At 48.1% G+C, this 21,808-nt stretch overlaps 2 protein-coding genes and 1 long non-coding RNA gene across 6 annotated transcripts in view; 1 reads left to right on the top strand and 2 right to left on the bottom strand.

Annotated features, from left to right (window-relative positions):
• Tarbp1 (tRNA guanosine 2 -O-methyltransferase TARBP1) overlaps nucleotides 1-11,676 on the top strand; it is a 49,095-nt gene extending 37,419 nt beyond the window's left edge. For all 3 annotated transcript variants that reach the window (XM_078023071.1, XM_078023070.1, XM_078023069.1), the window contains 9 exons: nucleotides 1,074-1,223; nucleotides 3,006-3,092; nucleotides 5,107-5,303; nucleotides 6,702-6,783; nucleotides 8,254-8,425; nucleotides 10,090-10,281; nucleotides 10,461-10,585; nucleotides 10,998-11,134; nucleotides 11,424-11,676. In XM_078023071.1, the coding sequence (XP_077879197.1) occupies nucleotides 1,074-1,223; nucleotides 3,006-3,092; nucleotides 5,107-5,303; nucleotides 6,702-6,783; nucleotides 8,254-8,425; nucleotides 10,090-10,281; nucleotides 10,461-10,585; nucleotides 10,998-11,134; nucleotides 11,424-11,592 (1,311 nt within the window). In that variant the 3' untranslated portion in view covers nucleotides 11,593-11,676. The remainder of the gene's footprint in view (nucleotides 1-1,073; nucleotides 1,224-3,005; nucleotides 3,093-5,106; nucleotides 5,304-6,701; nucleotides 6,784-8,253; nucleotides 8,426-10,089; nucleotides 10,282-10,460; nucleotides 10,586-10,997; nucleotides 11,135-11,423) is intronic.
• Nucleotides 1-21,808, bottom strand: part of LOC144367295 (uncharacterized) — a 490,767-nt gene that overhangs the window by 3,772 nt on the left and 465,187 nt on the right. For both annotated transcript variants that reach the window (XR_013426619.1, XR_013426620.1), the window contains exon 2: nucleotides 403-14,694. This is a non-coding gene — a long non-coding RNA (uncharacterized LOC144367295). The remainder of the gene's footprint in view (nucleotides 1-402; nucleotides 14,695-21,808) is intronic.
• On the bottom strand, nucleotides 13,265-18,490 carry Coa6 (cytochrome c oxidase assembly factor 6). The gene is made up of 2 exons (XM_005320367.5): nucleotides 18,185-18,490; nucleotides 13,265-15,551 (listed from the first exon to the last, which is right to left on the bottom strand). The coding sequence occupies exons 1-2, from the start codon at nucleotides 18,326-18,328 to the stop codon at nucleotides 15,456-15,458; spliced, it is 240 nt and encodes a 79-aa protein (XP_005320424.1). The 5' UTR covers nucleotides 18,329-18,490; the 3' UTR covers nucleotides 13,265-15,455.

The following is a 21,808-nucleotide window of genomic DNA, read 5'->3' as shown; positions in this document are numbered from 1 at the left end:
TGAGCCTTTTTATTACAATTTTATGAACCCTTGCCTTCTGTCTATGAGAATGTTTCAGTGACAGTATGTTGAGTTTATTGGATGAACTTTTGAGGACCTAGCTAGCAATGACCTCTGGGGTGGCACAGGTGGAAGTGGGCGGGAGCTGCTGACCTCATCGTAGGCCTTTTAGTAGCACTTGTCTTTCAAAGTACTATGTGCCCCACTTCCTGCAGCACAGAAGTGCATCTAAAGGAGCGTTACAGCTTTACAGCTAACTGGGTGTTTCTTCTTGGAATGACGAGGGCCCCCGCAAAAGATGGCATTGGGGGAATTCAGTAGGTGGGGCCCGAGGAAGAGAGGGCCAGTGTGTCCTGAGCAGCCATTGCTGGGAGTTCAAGGTCCTATCTGTGGTTTCATTACCTGTCGCAACAGACTTTCAGGGCAGGCCATAAGGATGTCTGTCTTATAGGTGAGGATGCTTAGAGGTCAGGCGGCCTGCCCTAGAGATGTAGCCAGTGAGCAGGAGGAGCCAGATCCAGGAGAGTCCCATTCCAGGGTCCATGCCCGATGCTGTGGCAGACTCAGGGCTTAACATGACTCTCCTACTCCTCTTCCAAGTAGAAGTCATATTAAAATAAGATGTTCTTCTGTAAGAAGATGTACAACATGCTTATATAGACAGAGAATTGTTTCCCCACCGGCCCCTTAGTGTACCGTGACTCAGAAAGAAGAGCAGTCTTGGAGAGAGAGAGAGGCTGGAGAGTGTGGGAGGGTCTGGAGCTCAGGGACTTGGCCCGAAGCAGCAGTGGTAAGAGGGCCACCCCTGAGCTTCCCTGGCCTTCCCTGGCCTACCAGGCCTGCCCTGTAATCGCTTCTTTCCCCTGCCCTGGAACCTACAGACAGAGGAGCCTGCCCCATAGAACTAATGTAGCCTGCAGGGCACAGGCACTGCAGCGACACTGTGTAGGGTTTTTGGAGAGGTAGAGAGTCCGTGAGTCACTTATGAATAACTAAGCCTTCTGTAAAGTGGGGACTTTGCTAAAAAGTTAATAACACAGCCACTGAATTTATGAACTTTATTTTTTCCTCAGAATTTCTTGAATGAGATTATTGACAAGATTTTCCAAGCTGGTTTTATCAACAATCAAGCATCTATAAAATATTTTATAGAATGGATCATTATATTGATTCTTCATAAGTTCCCTCAGTTTCTTCCAAAGTTCTGGGATTGTTTTTCTTATGTAAGTAAATGTTTAATGTATTAAATTTGGAAATGGTCTCAGCTGCTGTCTTTGTTGGTCTGACCCAGAGTGGCCCTGCCATGTTGGCGTGGTAAACTACTGGCCGACTCTGAGTTAGTTGAGGAGACAGCAGTCCCTGGAGTTCACCCCAATTGTGCCACGGTTTCTGTTTGAGTGCCGGTCTAATTCCAAAATGGCAAGAGTGGAAATGTTTGTTGCTAAGGAGTGAGGACACGGTGCCGTGCAGTTGCTAGGCACCAGGCCATCTTTGTGTGCTGTTGGAGTAAAGCATGATGAGGAATGAAGTGCGTGCCTTCCGTAGGGACATTTTGCCTGTGACCATAGTAGGAAAGCAGGAGCCCGCTTGTGTCTCTCCTGCCCCCTCCCTCGCTGCTCAGTGCTGCTTCTTTCTTGAAGCCACTCTTGGGAACCATGTTGGGGTGAGTGGTCAGGCCCAGTGCTGGCCTCCTGGCCTCCTAACCTCCTAGCCTCCAGCCTCTCTTGTGTCCTCCCATGTCTATACCTGGGTTTTCTGCTGCGGGGACTCTCCGTAGCCTCCCAGTGTAGGCAGCAGTGTTCTGGTGTTTCTGGGCCGTGTTGACTGGGTTGGTGCTAGGGCCCTGTGTGCCTGCGGGGACTTCCAGATGGCCTTTCTGCTCACATTTGTCACCCCAGCTGCAGAGAATAGCAGGGCCAGCCTTGGTGGCTACAGAGCCTCCCTCTGTGTCCCTCCTGGGGTAGCCTGACCTTGAGGATGCCTGCTGACAGGCAGTGTTCCATCAGTGTCTGTCCGCTGTGCTTGTAGTATGGAGCCACATGAGTGTCCTCCATGGGGAGGGGCCTGCAGAGGCGGCAGAATGGAGGCTGGGTCCCCTGGAGCCACCAAGGAGCTATACACCACTCAGGCCTCTAATGGTCCTGGGCCAGTCCTGCATGCAGGCCACTGCGCCTCCCTCCACTCCTCTTCTAGACAATGCTCTCCCCTTCGATCTCGGGGAGTATGGCTCCTAAAGGAAGGGGCCTCCCCAGTACTCAGTCTCATTGGTGTAGGTCTTTGTGGCATGTAAGCACCACATCTTGGCACTAGAATTTGGACTGTTCCACCAGAACAGGAACTTTGTGACACTTTCCTGAGTTTTCAAACTACCCGTCACTTCCTTAGATGGAGGAGTTGGTCCTCTGACGCTCCACAGGGAAGGTTCCAGCCTGGTCCTCCTGCCCAAGGTCACTTTTCTCTCCAGTCTATCTGGCATCCCTCAGTCCAGCATCACTGATGGCATCTGAGCCCACGTCACCGTTGTTGGGAGGTCCCCGCTGGCCACTGTGCCCTCTGTAGCCTTTCTCCACAGCTCAAGTCTCCCATGGTGCCCTGTTGACTGTGTTGGTGCTAGGGCCCTGCCCTGCCCTGCCCTGCCCCGCCCCGTCCTTGGCAACCTCTGCCTTGCCTCAGCCGCCAAGTCTCTGTCTCTCTTATTCCTTTCCCCTGGTCTTCTTCCTGCTCCCAAGTCTCCTCCTCTTGAGGCTGCCCTTCCTACCCTGCAGGCCAGGCCTTCACAGGGCGGGTCCTGGGCTCGCCCCACCTCAGGGTTGTGCAGTACAGGCTTTATGCCTGCCTTCCAAGGGCCAAATGTGCACCTACCCTGGATCCAGGGAGCCCTGTCCTGTCTGGCTTTCTATCCTGTCCCTGCATAGGTCATGCTGTCCTCCGCTGCAGAGTCCCCCTTGGGCTGGCGAGTCTTGGCTCACAGGACACTTGTGGTCATTTATCTAATTCTCTTTCAGGGTGAAGAAAAACTTAAAACAAGTATTTGTACATTTTTATCTGTTTTGTCACATTTGGACATTATCATTCAAAATATTCCAGAAAAGGTAAGTTCATATTATTTGTAAGAAGATTTTAAACTTGAGTTTCAAAACAGGTGCTGTGTGTATTTGTACCAGTGTTGAAGTGTAAAGTGTTTCTTGCAGTTTTGCAATTGTCCCTGTCCCTCCACTGGCTTGGTGGGCATATACACAGCCCCACAGTGAGACCTTAGCACTAACCTGCACACTGAGTAGACACCACATCTGTAGTCACATTAGTGGTGATTCTGTTGATGTGGATGGTTTTTGCTTTTATGAGGGTTTTTTGTATATCTGGATACCAGGGATTGAACTCAGGGATACTCCACCACTGAGCCCCATCCCTAGCCCTACTTTGTGTTTTATTTAGAGATAGGGTCTCACTGAGCTAATTAATGCCTCACTGTTGCCGAGGCTGGCTTTGAACTCGCCATCCTTCCTAGCTTCTGGAAGGATAGGAGTATGCCCAAGCCTGGCAGCGTGAGGGTTCTTTAACGGGCTGCCTTCCTTGAGTGGGGTGTTTGACAAGGGCTTCTGCAGAGGAACTCCTTGTGGGGGTGGGGGTGGCCGGGGAGGACCCTTCCCAGAAGAAGATTAAGAACAAGGCCCCAAAGAGGATAGTGAGCCAATGGCCAGGGCCCAGGGAGCAGCAGGTGTGGGTCCTGAGGTCAGGGAGGCCCTGCAAGGCTGTGTTACTCTGGGACGTCTGCCTCGCCTGCGCCACTTCTGTGAGGGTGGGTGACCCCCATTGAGCTGTGCACCCAGCAGTGCTGCCTGTGTACCTCATAGGGGGCTCGCAGTGCTGCCCAAGTTAGGTGTCGCTGTGTGTGCCGGGTGCCCCTGAGCAGGATAGGCATGGTAGCTGGCACTCTGCGCTCCCTTTTTGCCTTCCCAATTGCCAAGTGGCATCCTGTGTGGGGTTCACTTGCTGGCTTTCTCCCTCTGAAGTGAGTGGCCTGGTCCTGCAGCCTGTGCCGATGTCTCGGCTCCCACATGCTCCCGGCCTGAGCTGTTCTTCCTTTTGGCCTGGGGACCTGCTCTCTGCATGTCACTGTTACTCTGTTTTCTGAGCACTGAGTTCCTCAGTGTCCTCAGTGTCCTCCCACCTCCTCCTGAGTTTTGCCCTGCCACTGTTGTGGTGACATAGCACTCATCACAGTGCTGCTCACGGGAGGTGGGGGGGAGACTCTTCAGAGACACATGCAAGTGGTGTGACCATGCATGTGTCTCTGAAGTGCAGTGCTGGCGACACTTGAGAAAGCCTCAGCCCTGCTCGGGAGCCATGGGCCAGGGCGTGGTCCTGGGCTGACCACGCACCTGGTGGCTCTGGCTGTGCCTCAGTAGGAGAAGCTCCCGAGAATCTCAGCTGGGGGCACCTGGCAAGTGTGTCTAGGTGGCTTGGGGAGCGTGTGGTGGGAGCATCCAGGCAGCTTCTGGTGCGTCAAAAGTTGAGGTCTGCTTCCACATTAAGGTACATTGGTCCCCGTGGCTGTCAGCATTGACTAGTGGAACCAGGTGATTCAGAATTCAGGGTGGTGTTGTGCTCTGTTCCTAGGCCGTGAGGTTAGAGTTCACAGGGAGAGACCACAGGGCACTTGACACTATTTCGTTGTTCTCTCCTCTTCTTAACTTTACGGACATGCCTGCCATGTGGTTTAAGGTCACCTTCAGGGAACACACAGCTCAGAAGCCAGGGCAGGGAGAGCGGCACTGTGGGGTCTCACTTAGGGGCACATCAGAGTCACCAAGTTGGCTCCTACAGGAGCTGCTATGTCCTCAGTCCAGCTTAGCTACAGCACTGTAGCTCTGTCAGGTTGGCATAGGAACTCTGGGGTAGGGGACATGCCGCAGCTGTGACAACAGGCAGCCCAAAGCGCCTGCTTTCCTGGGTAGGCTTGATGCGTGAGCGGATGTACCCAGGAGGGCACTGAGCAGACACTTCGGGGGCGTGGGGAGGATTTCCCCATGTGTCCACCTTCCCCTCAGTTGGGATCGAGCTGCCCACCTGTGCACCTCTCACGGAGTCTCCCTTTCTTTCCAGAGGCGAGTACTAAAGCAGGCCCTCCTCATTGCAATGAAATGGGGTCTCAGCCACAACTTTAGCATCCGGCTGTACGCTCTGATAGCTCTGAAGAAGGTCTGGGCAGTGTGCAAAGCCCTCTGCGTGGAGGAGTGTGACGCGTGGACGGCTCTCATAGAGTGTAGTCTCAGCCAGGTGGAGAGCATGCATGGTGCAGGGTAAGGATGGCCACTCGCTGCTCTACCAGAGCCAGGGGAGGCGGAAGAGGCCCGGCCTGGCGGGCACCCACTCCTTGGATTACATTCAGCCACAGGCCCAGGAGCCGGGCCAGGTGGAGCTGCAGCAGGACCTTGGTTTGCCTACCATTAGGGCCTCTTGCTCCCTGTGCGCAGACTCTGCCCTCTGCCCCCTGCCCCGCCAGTTCCACCCATTCTGGCTCCTCTAGGATCTCCTCCACACCAAGCGCTCACCCAGGAGCCAGGACAACAGGCAGGGTGTTGGGGTTGGGGCCTGTAGCTTAGCAAGCCCCAAGTGGTCGGACACGCACCGTGCTCTGGTCCCACTCCCACCCTGGACACTGCCTAGCCTGCACCTCGTGTCCTTTCCTTGAGTCTTCCTCTCTGTAATGCTGGGAAATCAGTGTTTCTTCCAACAGGACCTAACATTCCATCACATGGCAGTGCCATGACGTATCCCTCTGAAGGAAACCGTAGTGAGGTTCTGTTTTAATGCTGGACCTGATTTGAATAGTTAGCTGGTGGGCCAGCACAGAGCAGAGGGAAGGAGGCAATGTCAATTTCCCTGGCTCTGCTGGAGAGCCCTGGAAGGAGGCAGTGGGAGGAGGTGCTCCCTCCTCCTTTTCTGCCTCTGGCTGCAGTGCTGGGGAGCGGAGGAGGTGCCTGGCCAAGCAGATGAGGCCTGCCAGCAAGAGGTCCCAGAATTGCTGTGGGTTTTGGTGCTGATGATCCCGACTTTAAACTGAGTCTCTCTGTGTTGTTCTTTTTACCTCTACTTTTGCCTTTTAAAACCTGACCGATGGGCTGCGATGTAAGCCCTGCTCATTTTCTGTGTGTCTAGTGTGACAAAGGCGGTGCAGGTGGACAGTGGGTGGGGCTGAGGAGTAGAAACGACTGTGGAATGGCTGCTTCTCCTGGAGAAAAGGGTCCCCCCAGAGGGCTCCTGTCCTCAGGCAGTGGCAGAGGTCCTTTTCCCACCTTGCTTGAGACCACCTGAGGCTTCTCACCCCCTTCCTGCTCTGCTAGATGGTGGCTGCACCTAAGGCTCAGGGACCTACTTCTCAGAACAGAAGTTGAACCCCCAGTTCTCAGGTTACTGAAGGTCACTTAATTGCTCTGTTTTTCTTTGAGCTCCATTTTAAAATGTGAGATTTTATGGCCTGGCCTGTGCTCAGTGTTGAGGGCTCGCCTAGCATGCAAAGGCCCTGGGTCTATCCCCAACAAGGCCAAAGGAGGGGGGCGTTGTAAAGTAGGTTGGTCCCAGAGATGCCAGCTGCAGTATAAGCCTGGATGACAGTGACAGTCCTCGCCTACCCACGGTGCAACCCTGCAGAGTCGTCTGGTCCCTTACTGCACCTCATGCCTTGCTCCCTGCCCTAGGAATGCCAAGAAGAACTGGCAGCGCATCCAGGACCACTTCTTCTTTGCCACATTTCACCCCCTGGAGGATTACTGTCTGGAGGTGAGCAGAGAAAGCCGCCTGTAGGGGCCTACTGTGACTTCAGCCTGATGCCAACTGTGGAGACTTTGGAGACTAGGCCAGTTGTCCTCCCAGTCACCTCAGCCTCCTGACTCCTGAGTAGGATTCTGTCACCTTAGGCAGCAGGCTTGCTTGCAGACCCCCTTAGCAGTGGGATGTGTCTGTCTGGCTTGTAAGTCCTGGAAGGGAAACTCTAACTCTAAACAGAAATCAGAGCAGATTCCTAAAAGGCAAGTGAGTAAGAGCAGGTGCAGGTGAGATTTTATTGAATGGAAGCCCCCTGGTAATAAAGGAAAATATCTGTTCTTTCATTCATGGCATATTTTAGGTCTGGGTAATTAAAATTGTAGAGCAAATGATGTACCCCCTCACTGGTTGTAACAGAAAGTGCTTATATAATTTTAAGACCCACGATCCCGTTTCTTACAGTTAATTAATGCACTGTGTAACTCACTAACTTTGAACAAAGCATAGCACCTTCTCCCTCCTGCAGCTCTAGTTATAATGTGCTGTATGGAGTTCCAGTCCTTGGACTTAGGACTACTCCCTGGGAGGTCTGGTTGGCATCAGTAGCTTCAGCCAGTGTGCACGCCAGTGATCCTTGGATTACCCATGGACTGGCCTCTAAACACAGAACTGCATATCGAGAGCCACACACTGGAGAATATTCCTGAGCATCCTCTGGGGCTTCACTCCCAGTACTGTCAGGGCTGTTCCTGTGTCTTACACCCCTCTGCTCTGCATCCCTTGGTGCCTGAGGTCTCCTGAAGGACCCTTTGGCCTCCCTGGCCTTGTCAGCCTCCTCTGGTCAGGTTCCCAGCAGGACTGCTGCATCTGTGGTATCCCTCGGTCCCTTGGCCCCTGCCTCCTGCTGCCACACAGGTCATGACTGTATGTGACCTGATGAATGGTCTGGTCTGTGTGGAGTGGGCCTCGGTACTGACCTGGTACACACTCGGTTGTGGTCTGGATGCCAGTTAAGTCTGCACAGCTGTGGTGGCACCAGAAAACCATGCGCATGCTAAAAGCTTTCCTGAGGACAGGAGCGCTGTCCCAAGGCAGCATTTTACTTGAGCTGCACAGCATCTGGGCCTCGCCCCCTTGACACCTCCCATGGTGAGCACCCCTGTGCTGGGTTTTCTTTCAAAAGGTCAGTGCAGGGGGGCTGCTCAGATGTGACTGTGCCCAGCAGCCCCTGTGCAGGTCCTGAGCCCTTTCACTTGCTGCTGGAATCTGACTGTGTCCTCACTTTATGGGGATCTAGAGACAGAAGGCTCCGACTTGCTTAATGCCACACAGCTGAGGAACATGGGAGGCCAGAATCTAGGTTCTGAGTATCACTTGGTAATGAGAGCTCTGACCAGATCAGAGGGCTTGGGAGAGCACATCAGTAACAGAGTACTGCTGCTGACATGTCATGTTTCTTTGTTATTTTTACAATTCTGTTTCCAGACCATCTTTTACACCCTCCCACGGCTCTCGGGCGTCATTGAAGAGGAGTGGATCACCCTTGACAGATTTTCCAGCTTCACAGATGTCCCTTCAGGTTCAGGGCCCCTGTGGCGCCTTTCTCGGACTCCGCTCTATGAGCTAAATCCCGGGGACTGGTCCCAGCAGGACGCAGGTAGAGAGCTGCTTCTCCTTATTTCCCTGTTTGTACATGAATTCACTGGTTTTGTCACGTAGAGCAGGGGTGGGTGACGCCTCTTGTCTGCCCACCTTGGTGCAGCAGTGGAGGTGTGGGAGTGTGGTGTGGCCTTGACCTAGTCTTCCAGGGGAGAGGCAGCTTGGCTGCAGCAAGACAGCAGCTTCCCTGTTCTCTAGAATAGGTGGTTGGTTAATATTCACTGCTCTGTATCTGTAAAAATCAGGTTTCCAGAAGGACCACAATATGGATCTCCTCTGCCCCTTCCAGGAGTAGAGGATCTGTGTTGTGGTCTTCCTTGTCTCTGAGGTCTCTGGCCTGGTCATCATGCTCAGTGCTCTCCCCATGCGCTTCACCAGTGGCCACTTCTGAAAGCTCCCCTCTGAGCTACCTGCTTGCAGTCCTCCGTCTCTCGGCCTGAGCTGACTAGACCTCTGCAGCCCACTGTTCCTCAAGCTCTTTAAACTCAGCACATCCAGACTGGACTCCACTTTCTGTCCACCTCGCCTCCTCTCTGTGCCCTCTATTAATGGTCACTCTGTCATTCTTTTCCTGGTCTCCTCTTGCTACATCCACCCACCACCCAGCCTTGGTGGTGGAGCTTCAGCCAGCTGGCTGCTTCTCCTGCCCTCCAACCCCCTGTGGTGAGGACTTTCCGACTTCACTGTCTCCACCATGGCCAGTGCACGAGCCTTGTGTCCGTTCTCAGCCCAGTGCTTCCCAACATCACTCCCAAGAGGGATTTCTCTAATCAAACAATATCACTGCCATTATCCCCCATCTTCAAATGCCCCAGGGGCTCCTCTGTATAGAATAAATCCCTCACCTCAGACAGGTAGAGCCTGTGGTCTGGTGCAGGCTGAGCTAAGCCATAGCACTTACTGATGCCCAGGTCACTTTCCTTCCACATCTGCACATGCACAGCTGTCTCCCCTGGAAGCTGTGACCTCCCTCCTTGGGCCCTTGGGTCTGACTCCTGCCACGGATGCTACTCATCCCTCCTGTGTGAGCATGCCCTTGGGATTGTCGTGGTTTCCTGCACATCTGCCCCATCCCCAGCAAACGACTGTTCATTGGCTGGTGGTCCATTTGGGGGGACAAAGGAAGAGCTCCAGCATGGACTCAGTCTTGTCTCGAGCAGACCCTGAAGTTAGATAGGTTAATGACATCTGGTGCCCACCAGTTGAGTCAAGAGGTGATTCTTTTATGGCACAGCCTTCATTTTAGAAAGTTACCCCAGGTACTTCTAGTGAAATTTAAGAAAAAAAATTTCATTTATATTCTTTTTAGGAACATATTTCCATAAAAATTCCAATTTGATATTATGTTGTTGTTTGTAAAATATGCCATTATTTACCTCTAAGAAAAAAATATTAAACAACTATGATTCTAAATTGCTTCCCAATTTTGTATATGCGAAAATGTGAACCATAGTATATCTTCTGTTTTTATGAAATGTCTTATAATATATTGATTACTAGAGCTGAATTTGAAATCCAAGAATTACTACTGAAAATGGTGACATGTTTGGATCCAAGCAGCTTCTCAGTCAGTCAGTGAACAGGTCGGTCTCAGTGGGTGCTCCTTGACCCACACAGACACTGGACCTGACTCGTGGACCCTGGTGTCCTCTCTCTTCCCAGGCACTGGCTCAAGGGAAGCAGATGGCCCTTCTGAGCAGGCTGATGTGCAGAAGAAGATCATCCCGTGGGGACACGACCTCCTCGACACAGACCTGGAGCTTGTGCTCCAGGACCGTGCTGCCAAACTTGGAAAGTCCATCAGCAGACTGATTGTAGTGGCCTCGCTAATTGATAAACCAACTAATTTAGGAGGTAAACCATGGTTTTCCAGGTAGTTTGCTTGAAATCTCTGGACCTGGACTCTGGTCCCCTGCCCGCTTTGGTTGTGTCCTCTACATTTAGCCCTCTGAGAGCTTTTGGGGAAGCAGTGGGATCTGATGAGTGTGGTGTGATGATGAGGACCGTCTGGATGACACAGGTGTTCTGTACAGGCCTGTGCCGGACCTGTGAGGTGTTCGGGGCCTCAGTGCTGGTGGTCAGCAACCTTCATTGTGTCCGTGACAAGCAGTTTCAGCACCTCAGTGTCTCAGCTGAACAGTGGCTTCCTCTGGTGGAGGTGGGTGGAAAGTAATCTGTTATTGGACTTTTACTGGGGCAGTGTTTTGTCTTTATGTGTTAGGCAGGCCTTCTGCAAGAATTTGTAGGAATTCAGCCTTTCATAGATTAAAAACAATACTTAAAAGAATACTCTGTTCTCCATATTTCAGTTTTATTTTTAGAAATCATCAATAATTCGATATTATTTTCAGTAAAATGTGTCCTGATACAGCTCACTCTTGATTTAGAAATAATTCTTATAAAGTTGTGAGTTGGGAGGGTTTTCTTAAAAAAATATATATAGTTGTGATTTTTTTTTTCCTTTAAAAATACCTTTAACTAATTTAAGAGGTTTTTTTTGTTAACTTTCATTTTACTCCACACAGGGCTGTAACTGATTTATTTTCTGCTCTTTACAAACTGACATTCAGGTGAAGCCGCATCAGCTCCCTAGTTATCTGCAACAGAAAAGGGCAGCAGGTTACACGGTCATTGGTGTGGAGCAGACTGCCCACAGCTCAGACTTGGCCCAGTTCTGCTTCCCTGAGAAGTCGCTGCTCCTATTGGGGTGAGTGGCCTCCCTGCGCCCTTGGAATGTGTTTCTCATCTGGCAGTTTTCCTGGGCCTTCAGCTGTGCCTTTGGCCTGGAATGTTGATGGAAACCCCCTAGTTTTCCTTTTATTTCACCTGTCCAGGAGGGTCAGGAGGACACAGAATTGACCTGTAGATCTCTGTTAGTCTTATTTATTTCCTGAAACCACACTTCCTTCATCTGTCTGTCTGATTTGGTAACAGAATAACCAGGAAAAAAATTGTTATTGTCAGAAAACTCAGATCTTTTGCATTTTCCTCCTCAGCAATGAACGGGAAGGCATTCCTGCCAACCTTCTACAGCAGCTGGACATGTGTGTGGAGATTCCCCAGCAGGGCGTCATCCGCTCACTGAACGTGCACGTGAGCGGGGCCCTGCTGATCTGGGAGTACACCAGGCAGCAGCTGCTCAGGCGTACAGGAGCCTCATCGTGAAGCCTGTGCCTTACCTCAGTGGTCACGGTGCCTCTTGACTGCTTTTTAAACTATTTGGAATAATGAAAGAGATTCTGACATTTATTGGGATATGAATTTTTTTTGTTCTTGCAATTTAATGCCAAAAACTTGTTCATGTGCCTTAAATATATCATTATATATTTTCTCCTTTGATAAATCTTTATATAGATACATGATTTTGCTTATTAATAAAACATTTTACATAATTATGAAAATAAAACAACATTTAACAAAAAAAAAGTCCTTCTAGAAGTTAATATCATCAGGAATACAAAGTGCACTCAAAGTGAGGCAGAACTGAACAGCCCTCACCTCCAAGCACCGGAACCCTGAGGTCATGGGGACGAAGCAGGAAACCAAGGCAAAGGCACTGGAGGAAGGTAGTCTGGCCTCCTGCAGTACTCTGCCTTCCCTACCTTGTTTGACAAGATGTTAAGCCAGCTTCCCTGTAAAGTTCACAAACCATGAAGTAGGCCATAGTCATTCATATTAAGTTCTTAGGAAATTTCTCAAATGCATCTTTGTTCAGAGAGATGAAGTAATGGTTAGAAATAGTCTGTATCGAGAAAACTACAAACGAGAACACAAAGAACTCGAATGACTCCTCCAAATTGCTGCTGAAGCTGAGAATGAAGTTCACTGAGTGTTTGTTGGTGGGCTTCTTCTGTCTTTTTTTTAATTTGGTAATTTGACTTTCTTATTTAATAGTAACCATATATCACCATCCAGCAATGACCTTCAATTATATCTGGGTCTTTTAGTAACAAATTTCCTAGTTCATACCCATATATTTACTTTTTCTTCTATAATTTTGAAACTAACTTTCATTTTGCACAAGGACTGCAAAAATAGCACAGAAGTTTCCTTATACCTGCTTCACTGTGATGCCTAAGTGATCTTATAAAACACAGTGCATTCATCTGAATTAGGACATTGGTGTTGATCGAGGTGCTCTTCACCAAGTTGCAGACTCGAGTCCAGTTTCCTGTTTTCCATTACTGTCCTTTTCCTGTCCCTGGAGCTAATCCAGGTTTGGATACACATTACATTAAGTGTTATTTTGAAGAGTGCTGGTCCAGTGTTTTGTAAACGTCCCAGGATTTGGGTTTGTCTGGCATATCCTTGGAGGTTACAGGTTCTAAGAGCAGGTGAAGGGGCCTCTTCTGCCATGAGGTTAGACAGACATGGTGGCAGCGGGGCAGGCTCACGACTCCATTTCCATCTGGTGAAGACCTCTTCTGCTGCATTGTTCTCTAAATTTGCTCTCTCCCTCTCCATGCCTTTGTCAAAAGCAAGTCACTCTGCCCAGCCTGCCTCAAGGGTAGGGGAAGCAAGCTCCCCGTGGAAGGGGAGCACTGGAGTCTGTGGCTCTTGTCAAGACTGTGGCAGTCATTAAAGGACATCCTGGGGGCTGGGGATGTGGCTCAAGCGGTAGTGCGCTCTCCTGGCATGCGCGGGGTGCTGGGTTCGATCCTCAGCACCACATTAAAAAAAATAAAGATGATGTGTCCACCGAAAACTAAAAATAAATAAATATTTTAAAAATTCTCTCTCTAATGTCAGAGTCCAGCTCCAAAAGGGGGTCTTAGGAGACGAACGGATGGTGAGGAGTCAGTGAAAGGGGAGTGGAGAAACAACACAGACACCAAAGTGAAGGTGCTGAATCCCAATCTTTACTTGTGAAGTTAATCATGTATACTTTTCATTTTGGCAGGCTCACAGTACTTTGTGGTTACAAAACAGGAATCATTATTCAAAGAAACAAAGTATTACGTAGCTACAATTAGAATAGAAGAATGTATCTTGGCTTATGTATAAGCATTTTTCCTTTCAGTTCATGTTTTGCTTTGAGCTATTTCTGCTTAGTTAACTTTTAATAATAGTTAAAAATGTCCCAAACTATTGGCCTATACCTTGACTATTCTTTCTTGACTTACTGACTGGAACCGTTGCCACGGTTACGGCAAGCGGTTAACTTGAAAAAAGAGGCTCCTAATTTTAATCAAACAAGAGTAAGAGCACACACCATTGTGCACAGGAACAAGAACAAGTTGCCCAGTACTAAGCACTAATTTGTCTTCTTAACATTAATTCTTCTTCTCTAGATTTTAATTTCTCAAAAACTTCCTTGACAGGAATACAGGGAGTTTTTTTTCATTAAACATTAACAGTTTACATTCCACAGCTGAATCACTGCATTTAGAGCAAACAGATTTATTCTTTAGAAGTAGTTGCATTAATTGGGAAAGTCATGATTTTTCCTGCATACTTAATGGTCATATGAGAAGTTGCAACTGTACTTATTAATGTCTCTTTGTTCTGTCCACCACTGATGTTTGTGTTCAGGATGGACACTACCTGCAGTAGTTACTTCTGTGGCATGTACTGCTGGTGCTCTATTCACCTGTTGGAATTCCTTGTTAGAGAAGACTTCTTTTTTCTATCAGTGTGGACATCCTGTGTCCTCAGCAGGCTTCTGGGACCTTGTTCTTACTGCTCCCTTACTCTTACATGATGCTCTAGGTCTGTTTCATCTCTCTCCTTGGTGGAGTGGGACATCTCTAAGAGCCCTGGCAACAATTCACTGGAGAACAGTGTTAGAAACCCAGACCTGGGCATGAATAAAGCTGCTTTAAGCAAACATCCCTATATAATTTGCAGTTCATTTGTGAAAGACCTAGGAGTGAGGCTGCTGGATTGTGGGTCACCGTCACTCTTAACTGCTCTCCAGAGGGGCTTTCCTAGGTCTCACACCCACTGCAGGGAATGAGTAACTGCTGCACCTTCCTGTCGGCCTTGAGGATTGTCAACTTCAAAGTCATTCTAAGAGGGGAGTGATGATGTATCATCGAAGTACTAATTTCCATTAATCTAATATTTAATAATAGAGCACTTTTCATGTTTACTTCCCATTGTATATTATCTTTCAGTATCTATTTGCATAATATGCCCACCAATTTTTTTTTTTTTTTTGGCACCAGGGATTGAACCTAGGGGTGTTTAAGCATGGAGACACAACCCCAGATGCTTTTGAGACAATCTTAACTGTTGAGGCTGGCTTTGAACTTGTGATCCTCCTGCCTCCTGAGCTGCTGGCATTACAAGTGTGCACCACCATGCCCAGATGATTTTTCATAAAAGGGGGTTTTGGTTTTATATTTTGTATATATAAGTCCTTCATGAACTATGCTATCTACAAATATTGTCTCTAGGTTGTATTATACCTTTTCGTTTTTTTTTCCCCATTCTTTAGTGTTTCTCAATTATATCAGCTGTGAATAGAACCTGCTTTATTTCTTCCTTCCTGATCTGTCTTTGATTTCCTTTTTTGCCTCACTGAACTAACTAGGAATACAGTCATTCTCTCATCATCTAGTATAACATTAGCTGCAGGTTTTCTAATAGATGGCTCTTACATTTTACCTGTGTATTCTGAGTTCAACCTTTTCCAACCTCAAGCTGTAATGCCTATATTCAAGTGTTGATTCCCAAGAACATAGAGTGACAGCTTCTATTTATAATATCCATTGTAAATATTTCCCCACTACTCATCATCTATTCCAAAAAAAAGATCAATGTGTTTTTATAATTGGTTTTAATAGTTTCTTAAAATAAATTTCTTACTAAATTAGAACTAGGTATATTTAAACCACTGTACTTCAAGTCTTCATAGTTGAAACATGGATCTTCTGTTACTTGTCCAATTTTGTCATGAAGTACTGTACACAGCGAACAAGTACTGATGTATGCCATGTCAAACTACTACTGTCACAGAATCAACACAGCATTTTTTAATGTCCAGAAAGAATAATTTCAACCTTTATGAAAAGTTCAAGAAGTTCCTAGGAATTTGTAGTTGATTCAGAAGGCTGGAACTGTCCCGCTTCAAATTTTTCCTTGAATTTTAAGTAGTCTCTTCTTTTATCAAAATATTTTATCTGTTGAGATGAAAAAGGCTTAACTTAGGGCAAGTTATGCAGCTTAATAAGCAAAAGCAGATTTAAGTGCAACAAATTATTCATTATAAATCCATACAGAAATAGCAAAGGGATTTGTATTCTGGAACCAGTCAGTGATCTGGGGAGTGAGCCCCTGAGAAGTGGGGTAACAGGTGAGTTAGACCTTCAGGGGCTCGAGACCCTGCTCTCTGGCTAGCCCAGGAACCTTCTACAGGACTGTACAACCTTAGAGTCTTCCAGCAGTCTGAGTCCTCAAAGCTCTGGCTTAGGCTAGGAGTCTTCAGATTTGAAATGCTGGGTGGTTCTAAGTTTAATGTTTATCACCCACAAATTACTCATCCAGAAACAAACACTTGAGACAGACATAAGAAAATTACATTTATGAATTGAGGGTAAAAGTTAAGTTTATTGATGATTTGGTTTTGTTTTCCTCTTTTCATAGTGAATTTGAAGAATATATATATTTTTAAGTTATAGATGGACACAATACCTCTATTGTTTATTTTTACGTGGTGCTGAGGTTCAAACCCAGGGCCTCACATGGGCGAGGCAAGTGCTCTACCATTGAGCCACAACCCCAGCCCCTGAAGAATATTTTGACATGGCAAAATCCTAGAAGTAGAAAATGCAGGCCAAGGAAGCAAATGTGGCTGCCATAAAACTGCCACAGCGTATACCTGAGCTGCTGCCAGGCAAGGCAGGGGCAGAGTACCACCCGTGTGCACCATGAGGCCGACCAGACAGCACTAGTTCTTTTGTTGAAAGCCTTTCTTAGGATCCAATTCTTAAATATTTTAGTGGAGTTTGAGAGCAGATATTAGAATGGACTGAGAATGTGGAAATCTACCATGCCTGGTAACAAGCCACAGGATAGAACTGAGAAACAGCTGTCAAGCAAGTGTTTCTCCCAAGGAAGGGCTACAGCCATCAACATCCAAAAGGATTTGAGTCTTAGGATTTGAGCCCTGCTTTCTTATTCACTGAGAAACCCTGTTCTCTAAAATCACAGGGGGTCACAAATTTGCACTTTAACATTTTTTCAGTAAGAATGAAGAAGCATCCCACTTTTGCCCAGAAAAGCATCCCTGATCTGCACCCCAGGCACAAGCTTCAAATATGGGACTTTTGCAAATGATATTCAATCATTTGGGGAGGGGGATTGAACCTAGGGCCTCATACATGCTAGGCAAGTGCTCTACCACTGAGCCACAATCCTAGCCCCTTGACATTCAGTCTTTACCAAGTCCCCTTCTCAGTCCAGAGATGATGAGGGTCTGTTCATACACAATCTCTGCTTTGCTCCAACACCATCAAAAGTGCTTCATTTAAAACTTACCCAAGTTTGATCTTTCCCCTAAACTCTTCAGTAACTCTTTCCCTGTTTAGTGAGATGCATCTGTCTTTTGGTGTGTGTCTCCCTGGCTACAACATGTCCATATGCTGCGGCACTACAGACTTATCCCTGGTAGTCTAGGGTGGCTGTTACAGAAAGGATACCAAATGAAGGTGATCATGTCCTTCGTGTTTTTGTGGCAAATTAAGAGCATGGAGTTTCAGGTCCTATCTTCAACCACACAACATACAATTCCACTTAGAGGTCCTACTGTCCTGTCAGCCCCAAGAGGCCAGAACTTAGCCCCTCTCCAACTGAGCTTCTCTCAAAGCTATACATTTATCACTGTCCCTGTACAGAGCAGGTCCTCATCATTCTTCACCTGGATTGCTGGGACATCTAAGACATGAGGCAGATTCTGGGATCAGGAGACTTACCGGCAAGTTCCCTGTCTGCTCAACTGCTAGGCTAATCTGAGACTTATTTCCTATTGTGTTACTCTAGACACAACATGGCTTCCCCCCCAAATAGAAGGAAAATTACAGTGGAAGGAAAGAAATGTCTCTGGAAGAAGGCCCTCTCCCATGCCTCTTGGGAAAAACCTTTCAGCTTTTATTTTGTGGCAGCTGGGCAGGAGCTCAACAAGGTGACACCAAGAAGAGAGCAAAGGGGAACTTGCGGCAAGGGCGGACACCCAAGAGGCAGGCTAACTCACACAGCCTGGGCTCAAGATCATGGAGCAGAGCAGGGATGCTGACAGCATGCAGGGGAGCGCTTGCTGCAAGACTGCAGGGCCACAGAGGCGCTGCTCGGAGGGGCACTGACAGCAGGTCTGCGTCGTCTAGCAATGCTCCTGAAGTAGAGCCCCGAGAAGTCCACGATGCTCACGTCTGAGAACCCACAGAGGCTTCGAGGCGCTCTACAAACTCACTACCGTCCCCCCGCGCGAGGGAGCTCCGGGGGATCTGCACGCTCCCGCCTGTCAACAGCCCCGGGGTGGTCTGCAAGCTCACGTCAGGCCCCAGCACCGGGATAGCTCCGGGGCGGTCTGCGCGCTCCGTCCACAGCACCGGGTTTATCTCCGGGGCGGTCTGCACGCTTCCGCCCATCCACAGCCCCGGGGTAGCTCCGGGGTGGTCTGCACGCTCACGTCGTCCCGGAGCGGTCTACACGCTCACATCGGGCCCCGCCCAGCGGTAGCTCCCGGGAGTGTTTGCGCGCACTCGTCGCGCCCCAGCCCAGGTATCAGAATGCCGTAACCTTCGCGCCGGCGACTCACCCACTGCTGGGGGCAGCTGGCCTCGAAGGAGCTGCGGAGGCGCCGGCAGAGGGCCGCGTCCTCGGCGTGGGCGTCCAGGCACCGCCAGTACTCGTCGCGCGCGCCCCAGCACGCCTGCCGCTCCTTCCTGGAGGGCGCCGCCATGCCGAGCTGCTGGGCCCTCGCACTCGCGGCGGAGAAGCGCGAGTGCTACGCCCCCGGAAGTGCGCCGCCGGCTCGGCTCGACTAGCCCACTACCCGCAGCTCGCGGCGGAACGGCCGGGGTTAGAAGGGCACTTCCGAGCTGCCGTCGCCGTGCGCGGGGGCGGGACTTCCGAGCCCTTCCCTGAGGGGACTTTCGGCCTGCGAGGGCGCGGCGAGCGGGCTTACGCGGCTCTTCACCCCCGCGTCTGGCGGTGTCCTCGCGCCAGAGCGCCCCCTCCCGGCTTGGGGTGGAAGCGGGACCCGGAAGCAAGACCGGCGCTGCCCTTGGTCGGCGCATCTCTTCCCCGGCGCGGGAAAGGGTGCCCGGGTCCTTGCGGGATGTTGGGCTACGGAGCCGTGGCGAGGCCCGCCGGCCTGTGGAAGCAGAGCCTGGGCATGCCTGCACCTTGGCGTCATTCCGTAAAGGTGTGTCGTCTCAGTACCGCCCGCGAAATTCAAAGAGGGCGAGAGGGTCCTGGAAGCCTTCCATGCTAGAAAAAATACATTTAAGAGGTATATGTACCTAATGAAAAGTTTCACTTAATGATTGCATATGCGACAGCATTCATTAAGGCTGTCTCCAAGTGACACTGCGACTTTCATAGTGGAAGTACACTCTGATGTTCACACAAGAATGATGTCGCCTAATGGTGCGTTTCTCAGAAGGTATTCTTATTGAGTAACAAAGCAACACCTACTGTGAATCATGGAAAGTTAAACTTGACAGAACACAAAGAAAAACATGGTCAAAGTGGAGATTTCATAGGGATTTCTCAGTAAATGTTAAGGCAAGCAAGAGAAAAATCAAGCTATAGAAAACTTAACATGATTTACAAACTTGACTAACAAATGTGTTCAGAAGAACATTCCCCGAGAATGCAAGGGTCTTACCTCTGAGCGACATCGCTAGCCCCAGAATTTACCCTTTCTCAAAAGCAAACTTGAGATGTCCCCAGAATTGACTATATTTGGCTATTTGGAACTGCCAAAAAAAAAAAATGTTTTTTTTTAAGCCTCAATGATCACTTTATTGCAAATAAATCTATAAAACCTCTAGATTTGATTAAGATCATGAAGTCCCTGCAGGTGTAATTGAGATGGACAGGTTAGTGTGAATTCCCTAGGTGGGCCCTAAGTGCAATCACTATTCTTATGAGGGAGGTGGAGGAGGTGAGAGCAGAAGGCCTTGTGAGGAGGTAGCTGAGATGAGAGTGCTGTGGCCACAGCCTGGGAACACTGTCTGAGAGAGGTGAGCATGGATTCTCCCACAGAGCCTGCAGAGGGAGTGGTGGCTCTTCCCACCCTTATTTCAGCCCAGGGAGGCATACTTCAGAGTGCTGGCCCACAGGACCAAGAGAACACATTTCTGTTGTTGTAAGCCACCTTGTTTGTGGTAATCATTACAGCCGCCACAGGAAGAAAATACACCCACCAGAGTAACTGGGAGGAAATGGGGTCTCATAACCAGCTAACAAATGGAAAACGAGAGTCATGTATGTGTATGACATCCTGCGACAGAGTCTCCCTACCCTTACAGCCCCAGTTGGGTTACCCTGTCAACTTTCCCCTGGCCTCTTTGGAGACTTTATTTCCTGTGAGATGAGAAGGAGGGAACAAAGGCTCCCCTTGAGCAAACTTTAGTTAGTTGTGAGCCCTCTTCTCCACTAGGCCTTGACCTTGGCCTCCCTCTTTCTTATTTCTCTGTCCCTACTAACCTGGCTTCGGCAAGAATTCTGCTAAATTGGCTTGATAAGAATCACCCATCCTTGATATCTGATGTCCTGTGATGTCTTATGTTGTCTCTTATCCATACCTTTTTTTAATTTGTTCTACTTAGTTATACACGACAGCAGAATGCATTTCAATTCATCATACACAAATAGAGTGCAACATTTGAATTCTCTGGTTGTATATGATGTAGAGATGCACCATTCGTGCAATCATACATGTACCTAGGGCAATGATGTCCATCTCATTTCACCATCTTTCCTATCCACTTGACCCTTCTCCACCCTCCCCTTTGCCCAATCCAAACTTCCTCCATTATCCCCCCCCCCAATCACAGATCAGCATCCACTAATCAGAAAATATTTGGCTTTTAATTTGGGGGGATTGGCTTACTTGGCTTAGCAGTGATATTCTCCAACTCCATCCACTTACCAGCAAATTCCATAATTTGATTCTCTTTTAATGCTGAGTAATATTCCATTATGTATATATACATCTGTGTTGGTTCCACAGTTTACTATAAACATTGATGTGGTTGTGTTACTGTAGTATGCTGATTTTAAGTACTTTTGGTATAGACTGAGGAGTGGGACAGCTGGGTCAAATGATGGTTCTATTTCAGGTTTTCTGAGGAATCTCCACACTGCTTTCCAAAGTAGTTGCACCATCTTGCAGTCTCACCAGCAATGTATGAGTGTGCCTTTTCCTCCACATCCTGGTCAATACTTATTATTGCTTGTACCCTTGATAACTGCCATTCTGACTAGAGTGAGATGAAATCTTAGAGTAGTTTGATTTGCATTTCTCTAATTACTAAAGATGTTGAACATTTTTTCATATATTTGTTGATCAGTTGTAAATCTTCTTCTGAGAAGTGTCTGTTCAGTTCCTTAGCTCATTTATTGATCGGGTTGTTTTTTTGGTATTAAGTTTTTTGAGTTCTTTATATATCCTGGAGATTAGTGCTCTATCTGATATGCATGTGGTAAAAATTTGCTCCCACTCTGTAGGCTCTTTTTTCCCCTCAATGATTATTTCTTTTGTTGAGAAGAAGATTTTTAGTTTGAATCTATCCCATTTATTGATTTTTAAATTTTATTTCTTGCACTTTAGGAGTCTTGTTAAGGAAGTCAGGGCCTGATCTGACATGATGAAGATTTGGACCTACTTGTTCTTCTTTTAAGTGCAGAGTCTTTGGTCTAATTCCTAGATCCTTGATCCACTTTGAGTTGAGTTTTATACATGGTGAGAGATAGGAGTTTAATTTCCTTCTGCTGTATATGGATTTCCAGTTTTCCAGCACCATTTGTTGAAGAAGCTATCTGTTCTCAATATATGTTTTTAGTGCCTTTGTCTAGTATGAGATAACTGTATAAATGTGGGTTTGTCTCTGTGTCTTCTATTCTGTACCATTTGTCTGCCTGTCTATTTTGGTGCCAATACCATGCTGTGTTTGTTACTGTTGCTCTGTAGTATAGTTTAAGATCTGGTATTGTGATGCCTCCTGCTTCCCTTTTCTTGCTAAGGATTATTTTGGCTATTCTGGATCTCTTATTTTTTCCAAATGAATTTCATGGTTGCTTTTTCTAGTTATATAAAGAATGTCATTGAATTTTAATAGGAATTAAATTAAATCTGCATTACAGTTTTGGTAGTATGGCCATTTTGACAATATTAACTCTGCCTTTCCAAGAACATGGGAGATCTTTCCAT

Source organism: Ictidomys tridecemlineatus, chromosome 10, assembly GCF_052094955.1.
Source record: "Ictidomys tridecemlineatus isolate mIctTri1 chromosome 10, mIctTri1.hap1, whole genome shotgun sequence".
Taxonomy (NCBI): domain Eukaryota; kingdom Metazoa; phylum Chordata; class Mammalia; order Rodentia; family Sciuridae; genus Ictidomys; species Ictidomys tridecemlineatus.
This window is presented reverse-complemented; position numbering and strand designations above follow the sequence as displayed.

Excerpts from the sequence above, each read along its gene's own strand:
- Coa6 (XM_005320367.5), bottom strand. The coding sequence starts at position 18,328 with ATGGCGGCGCCCTCCAGGAAGGAGCGGCAGGCGTGCTGGGGCGCGCGC. Across the intron at positions 15,552-18,184 it reads CCAGCTGCCCCCAGCAGTGG|ATAAAATATTTTGATAAAAG; the intron begins GTGAGTCGCCGG and ends TCATCTCAACAG.